Here is a 13,417-nt window from a genome sequence, read left to right on the forward strand (position 1 = left end):
GTGTGTGTGTGTGTGTGTGTTTGTGTGTGTGTACCTGTACTGGCTGTCTGGCTGCAGGTCAGTGATCAGGTGACTGGTTCCTGTTTCCACGGTAATGAGCTGATCATCCAGAATGATGATGTAAGACGTTATATCCGCCCCATTACAGTTAGGCTCCTCCCACTTCAAGAAGAGGCAGGTGGAGGGGGACTGATCTGATTGGAGCTGGTCAAGCAGGAAGAAAGAAGAGACTGCGTCGGGATTAGTCGCTGGAGTCTGGAAGCTCATCTGTTCACTATAAGGCCCCGCCCCCGCTTGGTTCACCGCCTGGAGAGGTAAAGAGAGAGAGAAAGAGAGAGTGAGAGAAACAGAGAGAGGCTTCTTTTTTTTGTACAGTGGGGAAAAAAAAGTATTTAGTCAGACACCAATTGTGCAAGTTCTCCCACTTAAAAAGATGAGAGAGGCCTGTAATTTTCATCATAGGTACACGTCAACTATGACAAACAAAATTAGGAAAAGAAATCCAGAAAATCACATTGTAGGATTTTTAATGAATTTATTTGCAAATTATGGTGGAAAATAAGTATTTGGTCAATAACAAAAGTTTCTCAATAATTTGTTATATACCCTTTGTTGGCAATGACACAGGTCAAACGTTTTCTGTAAGTCTTCACAAGGTTTTCACACACTGTTGCTGGTATTTTGGGCCATTCCTCCATGCAGATCTCCTCTAGAGCAGTGATGTTTTGGGGCTGTCGCTGGGCAACACGGACTTTCAACTCCCTCCAAAGATTTTCTATGGGGTTGAGATCTGGAGACTGGCTAGGCCACTCCAGGACCTTGAAATGCTTCTTACGAAGCCACTCCTTCGTTGCCCGGGCGGTGTGTTTGGGATCATTGTCATGCTGAAAGACCCAGCCACGTTTCATCTTCAATGCCCTTGCTGATGGAAGGAGGTTTTCACTCAAAATCTCACGATACATGGCCCCATTCATTCTTTCCTTTACACGGATCAGTCGTCCTGGTCCCTTTGCAGAAAAACAGCCCCAAAGCATGATGTTTCCACCCCCATGCTTCACAGTAGGTATGGTGTTCTTTGGATGCAACTCAGCATTCTTTGTCCTCCAAACACGACGAGTTGAGTTTTTACCAAAAAGTTCTATTTTGGTTTCATCTGACCATATGACATTCTCCCAATCCTCTTCTGGATCATCCAAATGCACTCTAGCAAACTTCAGACGGGCCTGGACATGTACTGGCTTAAGCAGGGGGACATGTCTGGCACTGCAGGATTTGAGTCCCTGGCGGCGTAGTGTGTTACTGATGGTAGGCTTTGTTACTTTGGTCCCAGCTCTCTGCAGGTCATTCACTAGGTCCCCCCGTGTGGTTCTGGGATTTTTGCTCACCGTTCTTGTGATCATTTTGACCCCACGGGGTGAGATCTTGAGTGGAGCCCCAGATCGAGGGAGATTATCAGTGCTCTTGTATGTCTTCCATTTCCTAATAATTGCTCCCACAGTTGATTTCTTCAAACCAAGCTGCTTACCTATTGCAGATTCAGTCTTCCCAGCTTGGTGCAGGTCTACAATTTTGTTTCTGGTGTCCTTTGACAGCGCTTTGGTCTTGGCCATAGTGGAGTTTGGAGTGTGACTGTTTGAGGTTGTGGACAGGTGTATTTTATACTGATAACAAGTTCAAACAGGTGCCATTAATATAGGTAACGAGTGGAGGACAGAGGAGCCTCTTAAAGAAGAAGTTACAGGTCTGTGAGAGCCAGAAATCTTGCTTGTTTGTAGGTGACCAAATACTTATTTTCCACCATAATTTGCAAATAAATTCATAAAAAATCCTACAATGTGGTTTTCTGGATTTATTTTCTCTCAATTTGTGTGTCATAGTTGACGTGTACCTATGATGAAAATTACAGGCCTCTCTCATCTTTTTAAGTGGGAGAACTTGCACAATTGGTGGCTGACTAAATACTTTTTTCCCCACTGTAGCTGTAGTGTTTGCTTTTTAAATGGCCTATTACCTTACTCACAAATAAATACCTATCATTAACTGCCCTTACAAACACACACACTGCCAATGTTGTTATTGTCCTATGCGACCTCTCTCGTCCTGCGATATAAACCATATAGATGAGCTCCTAAAGAAATCAGCCAAAAAAATAAACTAGAAAATAAATCAGAAGTCCTACAACAGGGCAGTGTGTGTGACTACGTGCGTTTGTGTGTGTGTGGGTACGTGTGTGTGCGTCCTCCACAACAGAGAGAGCGGGCTGCATAAACTACAATCTATCAAGCTCAACCTTTCCTTGACCTTCATAGACAGTTTGACAGTCAGCTCTAGAGCCCAATCATCTTATTATAAGACGTTGTTAGAGGATGTAAGTGTGTGTGTGTGTGTGTGTGTACCTGTAGTCTACAGCAGTAGTGTGTGGCGGGGGTCAGGTCTGATATTTCACACTGGGTCTCTGGTCCACAGTAGATGAGCTCCATAGGCTCGTCTTCCCTGGACCACTCCAGACGATACTCTGAGATGTCAGAGCCTGATCCCTCAGGACTCTACAACACACACAGAACACAGAACACACAACGCAGAACGTCTTAGAACACACAACAGATTAGAACACAGGAGAAACACACAGAACAGGAAGGAACCAAACATCCAATCAGACACTAGACCCATGTAAGCTCTCCGGGAATTCTTTTAAAATGACTTCCTTCCTTTGTTCCCTTTCACTCCCCCTCCCTCCCTCCTCCCTTCCTTGAGGTATTAACTGATCTGTCTGTTTTTCACCGTATGATGATCAAACATAGTCAGATCAGTGATGTCTTCTAGAAGGATGGCTACATCTCATCAGAGCCAGCCAGACAGGACTGTTAAGACGGCTAGACTGCACTATAATCAATATCCTGTACAACAGTCACCATCAAAGCTTTCCCCTGAACACTTCACTCAGGGTCTGGGACTTCTGAGCGTTTCAATATCAGAGTTGGTTTCAAGAGGGTGGAGAAAATAGCGAGGCAGAGATTAGCTGTTTATTTTGACTCATTTATTTTCTGTGTCCTTCTCTGTCCTCTATACAAACACATCTCTCTCTCTCTCTCTCTCTCTCTCTCTCTCTCTCTCTACCTCTCTCTCGTTATTTGGAGGCAGACTGAAGTGCATACTGTCTCTGTTCTAGATGTAAGTGTAGACAGAGTGTAAAGTAGATAGATAGACAGGCAGTACCTCCCAGCTGACTGTTAGACAGGTGGTGTTGTTCAGAGTGATGAGTGGCGCCACACACTGGCCTGGAGGACCCGCTGCTGTCGTCACCTCCGCCGCCTCAGAGTACTCTCCAAACTACAGGAAGTAAACAGGAAACACACTGGTCATGTGACAGGAAACATACAGGTCACATGACAGGAAACATACAGGTCACATGCCAGGAAACACACAGGTCACATGACAGGAAACACACAGGTCACATGACAGGAAGCATTCAGGTCACATGACAGGAAGCATACAGGTCACATGGCAGGAAACACACAGGTCACATGACAGGAAACACACAGGTCACATGACAGGAAACACACAAGTAAGATTATAGGAAAAATCTAAACAAATCTAGTAGCAGGCTCACAAATGATAAAGTCTGTTTGATCAACCGTTAAATTAGATTTAGGCACAGCTCAGATTGGGCGGATATGAAACTTTAATCAATCAAACATGACTTTTCGAGCATGACTATTCCTGCATTCAAATAATTTATATGATTGCTAAATGGGGCAGAGTGCCTTGACATGGCTGTAGAAAAGATAGTGGATGCAGCAGATGGTTGATCAGAGCAGTGAACTGAAGAGGACTGTCTGATTGGACTAAATACTAGCTGCTGGGAGAATCGGTCTCCAGTCGAGTTTCTGTTTGTTCCTCTGTATGTCGTCGTTTTTGATGAGCACTTCTCAGTTTGCTACTTTGTTCAGACAATGTGTGAGTGTGTGTGTGTGTGTGTGTGTGTGTGTGTGCGTAAGTGTGTAAGTGTGTTTGAGTACCTCTTGAACTAAGTCTGAATAGCACTCAGGGATGGACTGATCACATCAATTAGATTAGAGAGTGTTTGTCTGCCTGCTTCTGGTCAGCGTTCATTAGGGTGTGTGTGTCTCACCCCAGCCTCGTTGGCAGCCCTCAGTCTGAAGTTGTAGGTTGCCCCCGGCAGCAGACTACCCACACTGCACTGCAGCTCTTTCCCATTGTACACCTCACTGGGCTCAGCGTCACCCTCTGATGATGTCATCTCCAGACTGAACACACACTCCTCACACACACCCTCTGATGTTGGGACGTCTGGAAGAGGAAGGGGAGGGTGAGAGGGGAAAGAGAGAAAGAGTGGGGGAGAAAAGTAGAAAGGGAGAGAGAAGGGGAGAGAGAGAGAGGTAGAGAGAGAGAGGTAGAGAGGTAGAGAGAAAGAGAGAGAGGTAGAGAGAGGTAGAGAGAGGTAGAGAGAGAGAGGTAGAGAGAGGTAGAGAGAGAGAGAAAGAGAGAGAGGTAGAGAGAGGTAGAGAGAGAGAGAGGTAGAGAGAAAGAGGTAGAGAGAAAGAGAGAGAGGTAGAGGGAGAGAAATAGAGAGAGGGGGTAGTGAGAGAGAGAAAAAGAGAGATAAAGAGAGAGATTGAGGGGTAGTGAGAGAGAGAGAGAGAGAGAGAGAGAGAGAGAGAGAGAGAGAGAGAGAGAGAGAGAGAGAGAGAGAGAGAGCGAGAGAGCGAGAGCGAGAGAGAGAGAAAGAGAGCGAGAGAGGGGTAGAGAGAGAGAGAGGACAAACATTTTAATCTAGTATAACATGCTGCAGCACCTAGTCAAACACAGCATAACAGAAGGAGAGTCTGAACTAACAGTTTTTTTATCCACTCATTAGTGTTCTCTATGTGTTTAAACCAGCTTTATGGTGTGACGTAAAGACAGAAAGCTAATAAAGGGGGGAAAGAGGGAGTGAGATTGAAAACGAGAAAGAGAACACGGTCTACTCAATTGTCCTTTAGCTTGTTTTTTAATAGCGAGTGTTAGTCTCCCACACGCGCACGGACGTAAACACACACACATTTTAATGAAGGAACATTTGCCCTATTACATTGAGGCCTGACAGATTCTAACTACTTTAATCACATAGAATGCAGCTGAATTAGACTACATTAGGCTACATTAAGGTTTAGATAGGCTGCATTAGAGTCGCAATAAAGCTGAATTAAAGTGAATTAGGTTTCCTAGAGTTGGTGCACACAGTGTGTGTGTGTTGTAACAAGGTTGTAATCAGGGTGTATTAGGTTTGGCACAGTGAAGGGCAGGGAACAGTCAAAGGTTGATTTGACCTTCCAGACAGTAAAAGCCACTGTGTGTTTGTGTGTGTGTGTGTATTTACCCCATTCTAACTGCACTTCCTTGTGTTTGGCTTTACCCACGATCCTGGGCGGTTGGCAGGGTCCGGGGGCGACGCTCAACGTCCGAACCGGAACACTGAAGGAACACTGGCAGAACACAGAAGATCATGGGAAGGTAAATTGATGAATTGTGTAATTAAATGGATTATTGATCCATGTGACATGCGGTGTGTGTGTGTGCGGTTGTGTTTTACCTGGCTGTGTCCACCGGTGCTGATGCTACACACTCGCAGGCGGTAAACGGTGCCGGGCGTCAGTCGTTCACACACACACCCTGTAGCAGGGCCGCTGTATGCTACCTCCCACTGGCCCGCTGTACAAGACAAACAGCAGATGAGTGTTTGTGTCTATGTGAACATGTACGTGTAGAGGTTTATATGCAGTTCAACAAGGTACTACGTCTATTCATTTCTGGCGTTAGTCATAGACAACACAGTGAGAGAACTATGTTTCAACCTATATCAGTTCAGTTTCAATGACACTTTACTCTAGAAGAGAGAGAGAGAGAGAGAGAGAGAGAGAGAGAGAGAGAGTGACTGACCCAAACTTAAGGAAAGCTTTGACTATGTACAGACTCAGTGAGCATAGCCTTGCTATTGAGAAAGGCCGCCGTAGGCAGACCTGGCTCTCAAGAGAAGACAGGCTATGTGCACACTGCCCACAAAATGAGGTGGAAACTGAGCTGCACTTCCTAACCTCCTGCCAAATGTATGACCATATTAGAGACACATATTTCCCTCAGATTACAGCGATCCACAAAGAATTCGAAAACAAATCCAATTTTGATAAACTCCCTTATCTACTGGGTGAAAAACCACAGTGTGCCATCACAGCTGCAAGATGTGTGACCTGTTGCCACAAGAAAAGGGCAACCAGTGAAGAACAAACACCATTGTAAATACAACCCATATTTATGTTCATTTATTTTCCCATTTGTACTTTAACTATTTGCACATTGTTACAACACTGTATATATACATAATATGACATTTGAAATGTCTTTATTCTTTTGGAACTTCTGAGTGTAATGTTTACTGTTAATATTTATTGTTTATTTCACTTTTGTTTACTATCTACTTCACTTGCTTTGGCAATGTTAACATACGTTTCCCATGCCAATAAAGCCCTTAAATTGAAATTGAATTGAATTGAGAGAGAGGGAGGTGAAGTGGGGTGAGGAAGGGGAAGGATATAGAGGGGAAAGGGGGGAAGGAAAAGAGGAGTGGGTGGGTCGGTAGAGAGAAGGAGGGAGAGAGGGAGAAAACGTGGAAGGAAGTAGGCCCTTTCAGAATTACAATAGGGACACGTTGGGATGATAAACGATGACCAAACTGAATATGACCAATTACAGGCAAATCAGTGTGTTCTGAAGAGCTGACACACTCCCACTCCTGTTCACTATTATGTAGCCCACAGGGGTTATGGACTTAGTAAAAAGCACTCAAACTGACAGGGAAGGACGAAAAAAAGAGGGAGAGAAAAAGAACGGAGGAATATTACGGAAAACGTCAAAGCAATAAGTAAATTGCTGGTGTTTATTTAGCAGTAAATTGCTGGTGTTTATATAACAGTAAATTGTTGGTGTTTATATAGCAGTAAATTGCTGCTGTTTATATAGCAGTAAATTGCTGGTGTTTATATAACAGTAAATTGTTGGTGTTTATATAGCAGTAAATTGCTGCTGTTTATATAGCAGTAAATTGCTGGTGTTTATATAACAGTAAATTGTTGGTGTTTATATAACAGTAAATTGCTGGTGTTTATATAACAGTAAATTGTTGGTGTTTATATAGCAGTAAATTGCTGCTGTTTATATAGCAGTAAATTGCTGGTGTTTATATAACAGTAAATTGTTGGTGTTTATATAGCAGTAAATTGCTGCTGTTTATATAGCAGTAAATTGCTGGTGTTTATATAACAGTAAATTGTTGGTGTTTATATAGCAGTAAATTGCTGCTGTTTATATAGCAGTAAATTGCTGGTGTTTATATAGCAGTAAATTGTTGGTGTTTATATAGCAGTAAATTGCTGGTGTTTATATAACAGTAAATTGTTGGTGTTTATATAGCAGTAAATTGCTGCTGTTTATATAGCAGTAAATTGCTGGTGTTTATATAGCAGTAAATTGCTGCTGTTTATATAGCAGTAAATTGCTGGTGTTTATATAACAGTAAATTGTTGGTGTTTATATAGCAGTAAATTGCTGCTGTTTATATAGCAGTAAATTGCTTGTGTTTATATAACAGTAAATTATTGGTGTTTATATAGCAGTAAATTGCTGGTGTTTATATTGCAGTAAATTGCTGGTGTTTATATAGCAGTAAATTGCTGGTGTTTATATAACAGTAAATTGTTGGTGTTTATATAGCAGTAAATTGTTGGTGTTTATATAGCAGTAAATTGCTGGTGTTTATATTGCAGTAAATTGCTGGTGTTTATATAGCAGTAAATTGCTGGTGTTTATATAACAGTAAATTGTTGGTGTTTATATAGCAGTAAATTGCTGGTGTTTCTGTAGCAGTACAGAGTGTTGTACCATCAGAGCTGCCTTCTGAAATCTCCAGCAGATATGTCAGAACTTCTGAACCTCCATTATCCTGGGGAGGATCTGGAGGAAGAACAAAGGAGACAGAGAGAGAGAGAGAGAAAGAAAAAGAGAGAGAGCGAGAGAGAGAGAGAGGGAGAGAGAGAGAGAAAAGGAGAGAGAGAGTGAAAGGGAGAGAGAGAGACAGAGAGAGAGAGAGAGAGAGAGAGAGAGAGAGAGAGAGAGAGAGAGAGAGAGAGAGAGAGAGAAAGTGAGAGAGAGAGGGGGAGAGAGAGTAAGAGAGAGAGAGAGAGAGAGAGAGAGAGAGAGGAGAGAGAGAGAGAGAGAGAGAGAGAGAGAGAGAGAGAGAAGAGACAGGCAGTCAGACAGAAATAGTTATTGCATTTTGGTTTATAGTTAGGTTAAAACAAGACAAAATAGTACTTACTTTATGTTTGTTCATTATGTTTTACAACTCCATTGATACAGCAAAATCACACTGAAAACATGCACACGTGTGTTTGTGTGTTTACCCCAGGTGATGGTGAAGCCATAAGGTGTAGCGCTAGCTACTCGGGGGGGAGAAGGGGGTCCAGGTTTATCAGGACTGGTAGTACACACCAACACTTCACTGGGTTTACTGCCACCCTCCACGTTAGACGCTATCAGCTGCAGAGAGTGAGAGAGAGAGGGGGAGAGAGAGAGAGAGAGAGAGAGAGAGAGAGAGAGAGAGAGGGGGGGGGGAGAGAGAGAGAGAGAGAGAGAGAGAGAGAGAGGGGCGATTTTATTTTATGTATTGATTGTACATTTGAAATAGATGGCATATTATCCAATAAACTGCTATAAATGATCACCTCTTTATAAAAGTCATAGTTCTAAAGAAAGTTTCCAAATAAATCGCACTGCTGATTATAATGAGTTGTACTGTACTGAATATGTGTTGCACAGATCTGTGCTATCGGCTATTGGCATTGTCTGTGCTCTTTTGTGTGATGTAAATGTCTGCCTTGCTGTGTAGACTGGATAACTTTAATTCAATCTGTCATTCAGAGAACACACAACAAAGAAAAGCACATTGTACAAAACAAAACACCCACTCCTCTCTATTCACCTCCTCTATATTCACCTCCCTTAATCTCTCTCAATTCAATTCAATTCAAGGGCATGGGAAACATATGTTTACATTGCCAAAGCAAGTGAAATGGATAAACAAAAGTGAAACAAACAATAAAAATGAACAGTAAATATTACACTCACACAAGTTCCAAAATAATAGAGACATTTCAAATGTCATATTATGTCTATATACAGCTCTCTCTCTCTCTCTCTCTCTCTCTCTCTCTCTCTCTCTCTCTCTCTCTCTCTCTCTCTCTCTCTCTCTCTCTCTCTCTCTCTCTCTCTCTCTCTCTCTCTCTCTATATATATATATATATATATACAGAAGGTTTGGACACACCTACTCATTTAAGGGGTCTTATTTATTTTGTACTATTTTCTACACTGTAGAATAATAATGAAGACATCAAAACTATGAAATAACACATATGAAAAAAAATTAAGACTCCTCATCTCTAGACTCTACACACAATACCCCATAATGACAAACAAATTAAAATAATAATAAACAGAAATAACTTATTTACATAAATATTCAGACCCTTTGCTCAAAATAGAGCTCAGGTGCATCCTGTTTCCATTGATCCTCCTTGAGATGTTTCTACAACTTGATTGGAGTCCACCTTTGGTAAATTCAATTGATTGGACATGATTTGGAAAGGCACACACCTGTCTATATAAGGTCCCACAGTTGACAGTGCATGTCAGAGCAAAAGGTCGAAGGAATTGTCTGTAGAGCTCCGAGACAGGATTGTGTCGAGGCACAGATCTGGGGAAGGGTACCAAAAATGGAAGAAGTTTGGAACCACCAAGACTCTTCCTAGAGCTGGCGGCCCGGCCAAACTGAGCTATCGGGGGAGAAGGGCCTTTGTCAGGGAGGTGACCGAGAACCCGATGGTCACTCTGACAGAGCTCCAGAGTTCCTCTGTGGAGATGGGAGAACCTTCCAGAAGGACAACTATCTCTGCAGCATTCCACCAATCAGGCCTTTATAGTAGAGTGGCCAGACGGAAGCCCCTCCTCAGTAAAAGGCACATGAAAGCCCGCTTGGAGTTTGCCAAAAGGCACCTAAAGGAGTCTCAGACCATGAGAAACAAGATTCTCTGGTCTGATGAAACCAAGATTGACTGAATGCCAAGCGTCACTTCTGGAGGAAACCTGGCACCATCCCTACGGTGAAGCATGGTGGTGGCAGCATCATGCTATGGGGATTTTTTTCAGCGGCAGGGACTGGGAGACTAGTCAGGATTGAGGCAAAGATGAACGGAGCAAAGTACAGAGAGATCCTTGATGAAAACCTGCTCCAGAGCGCTCATGACCTCAGACTGGGGTGAAGGTTCAACTTCCAACAGGACAACGACCTTAAGCACACAGCCAAGACAACGCAGTAGTGGCTTTGGGACAAGTCTCTGAATGCCCTTGAGTGGCCCAGCCAGAGCCCGGACTTGAACCCGACTGAACATCTCTGGAGAGACCTGAAAATAGCTGTGCAGCAACGCTCCCCATCCAACCTGACAGAGCTTGAGAGGATCTGCAGAGAAGAATGGGAGAAACTCCCCAAATACAGGTGTGCCAAGCTTGTAGAGTCATACCCAAGAAGACTCAGGGCTGTAATCGTTGCCAAAGGTGCTTCAACAAAGTACTGAGTAAAGGGTCTGAATACTTTTGTAAATGTGACGTTTAAGTTTTTTTTTAAAATTATTATTATAAATTAGCAAACATTTCTAAAATCCTGTTTTTGCTTTGTCATTATGTGGTATTGTGTGTAGAATGATGAGGGAAAAAAACTATTTAATCAGTTTTAGAATAAGGCTGTAACCTACCAAAATGTGGAAAAAGTCAAGGGGTCTGAATACTTCCCTCAACTAATGGACACTACAGAGAGAGAGAGAGAGGGATGACTGGAGGGGAGAAGAGAGGGATGTTCTAGACCACTCTCTAATCAACGAGTCACTACTTCAACACTGTGACATAAATATAGACATTTCCAAAACGCCAATTTTCACATTTGTGTTTTTTCATCAGAAATGATTGCTTATTGGTACCTTCATGTGAGTGTAAAATATTACTGATCTAAGATGTTTTATTAATATATTTTAGATGTTTATGAAAATGTGTCTCTTTGCAAAACACTATATATCCATTGTTTTGCTGGAATGGAATGTTCGTATCCTATATATTTGATTGTGATATGTGGTTGTCTCACCTAGCTACCTTAAGATGAATGCACTTACTGTAAGTCACTCTGGATAAGAGTATCTGCTAAATGACTAAAATGTCAAATGTAAATGTTTTACATACAGATCTCATACTACTGTATGAAAAAACGAATATATATAATCATAATATTGACATCACAAATGTATTATTTCTACAGTTCTTTATAAAAAAACAAACATGTTATTTATTCCATTTGACTGTTTAAAACCTAGCAGTACTACTTATTTCTCTGAGAGTGACCTGGATATATAGCATTTAGCAAAAAACTTTATTTGTCTCTCTGAAATGAAACCATCAAGTGATAGATTTTAAACAAATACATGTCTGTCATTGAACAACCCCATGCCATGATTAGATAGTGAAAAAACACACCAATCTCTTTCATAATGTCTTTAAACAATAAAAGCTAATTTACCAACATTTCTGAAAATGGATATATAGCTTTTTGGAATAAAACTGTTCACCATTTTTTTGTGATGATTTGTCCCATACAGACAGATCACACACACACACACACACGTAGGTACACAAATATGCTCCATACACGTGCACGCACGCACGCACGTTTATAAATAGCAGTAAATTGCAGGTATTTCTACAGAGGATAGACTGATGGTGGTTGTACGGCTTCTAAATGGTGGTTCATTGTGTAGTGCGTGTGTCCTCGTGCACATGTTGACACCAATCATTGTGTCTTTCTAGCAGAATAAAAGCCTTTTTCAGTTTCCACGGTAACACACAATCAGACGCCATTTCACCACCATAAAACCTCCCAGACAGACACACACACTCTTACCCTGAATTTGTACTGTGTGCTCCTCTTCAGGCCTTGCACTGTGCAGGTTAGGTTGTCTCCAGTGTATTTTGGATGAAAGTCTGTTCCCTGGAAGGTGAAACGTTCTCAATTAACCTTTAAACTGATGTTTTGCTGTACTTGGGTGTGTACAGTTGAAGTCGGAAGTTTACATACACTTAGGTTGGAGTCATTGAAACTCGTTTTTCAACCACTCCACACATTTCTTGTTAACAAACTATAGTTTTGGCAAGTCGGTTAGGACATCTACTTTGTGCATGACACAAGTATTTTTTCCAACAATTGTTTACAGACAGATTATTTCACTTATAATTCACTGTATCACAATTCCAGTGGGTCAGAAGTTTACATACACTAAGTTGACTGTGCCTTTAAACAGCTTGGAAAATTCCAGAAAATGATGTCATGGCTTTAGAAGCGTCAGATAGGCTAAGTGACATAATTTGAGTCAATTTGAGGTGTACCTGTGGATGTATTTCAAGGCATACAGTGAGGGGAAAAAGTATTTGATCCCCTGCTGATTTTGTACGTTTGCCCACTGACAAAGAAATTATCAGTCTATAATTTTAATGGTAGGTTTATTTGAACAGTGTGAGACAGAATAACAACAAAAAAATCCAGAAAAACGCATGTCAAAAATGTTATAAATTGATTTGCATTTTAATGAGGGAAATAAGTATTTGACCCCCTCTCAATCAGAAAGATTTCTGGCTCCCAGGTGTCTTTTATACAGGTAACGAGCTGAGATTAGGAGCACACTCTTAAAGGGAGTGCTCCTAATCTCAGTTTGTTACCTGTATAAAAGACACCTGTCCACAGAAGCAATCAATCAATCAGATTCCAAACTCTCCACTATGGCCAAGACCAAAGAGCTCTCCAAGGATGTCAGGGACAGGATTGTAGATCTACACAAGGCTGGAATGGGCTACAAGACCATTGCCAAGCAGCTTGGTGAGAAGGTGACAACAGTTGGTGCGATTATTCGCAAATGGAAGAAACACAAAATAACTGTCAATCTCCCTCGGCCTGGGGCTCCATGCAAGATCTCACCTCGTGGAGTTGCAATGATCATGAGAACGGTGAGGAATCAGCCCAGAACTACACGGGAGGATCTTGTCAATGATCTCAAGGCAGCTGGGACCATAGTCACCAAGAAAACAATTGGTAACACACTACGCTGTGTAGGACTGAAATCCTGCAGCGGCCGCAAGGTCCCCCTGCTCAAGAAAGCACATATACATGCCCGTCTGAAGTTTGCCAATGAACATCTGAATGATTCAGAGGAGAACAGGGTGAAAATGTTGTGGTCAGATGAGACCAAAATCGAGCTCTTTGGCATCAACT

At 42.0% G+C, this 13,417-nt stretch overlaps 1 protein-coding gene across 2 annotated transcripts in view; it reads right to left on the minus strand.

Moving 5' to 3' along the window:
• fndc3ba (fibronectin type III domain containing 3Ba) overlaps nucleotides 1-13,417 on the minus strand; it is an 86,935-nt gene that overhangs the window by 174 nt on the left and 73,344 nt on the right. For both annotated transcript variants that reach the window (XM_084152637.1, XM_084152636.1), the window contains exons 15-23: nucleotides 12,056-12,142; nucleotides 8,457-8,592; nucleotides 7,936-8,007; nucleotides 5,594-5,712; nucleotides 5,381-5,486; nucleotides 4,133-4,311; nucleotides 3,217-3,330; nucleotides 2,397-2,546; nucleotides 1-306 (exon numbers count right to left, since the gene is read on the minus strand). The exon at nucleotides 1-306 is cut by the window's left edge and continues 174 nt beyond it. In XM_084152637.1, the coding sequence (XP_084008763.1) occupies nucleotides 1-306; nucleotides 2,397-2,546; nucleotides 3,217-3,330; nucleotides 4,133-4,311; nucleotides 5,381-5,486; nucleotides 5,594-5,712; nucleotides 7,936-8,007; nucleotides 8,457-8,592; nucleotides 12,056-12,142 (1,269 nt within the window). The remainder of the gene's footprint in view (nucleotides 307-2,396; nucleotides 2,547-3,216; nucleotides 3,331-4,132; nucleotides 4,312-5,380; nucleotides 5,487-5,593; nucleotides 5,713-7,935; nucleotides 8,008-8,456; nucleotides 8,593-12,055; nucleotides 12,143-13,417) is intronic.

Source organism: Coregonus lavaretus (genome assembly GCF_964263955.1).
Source record: "Coregonus lavaretus genome assembly, chromosome: 35".
In the NCBI taxonomy this organism is placed as follows: domain Eukaryota; kingdom Metazoa; phylum Chordata; class Actinopteri; order Salmoniformes; family Salmonidae; genus Coregonus; species Coregonus lavaretus.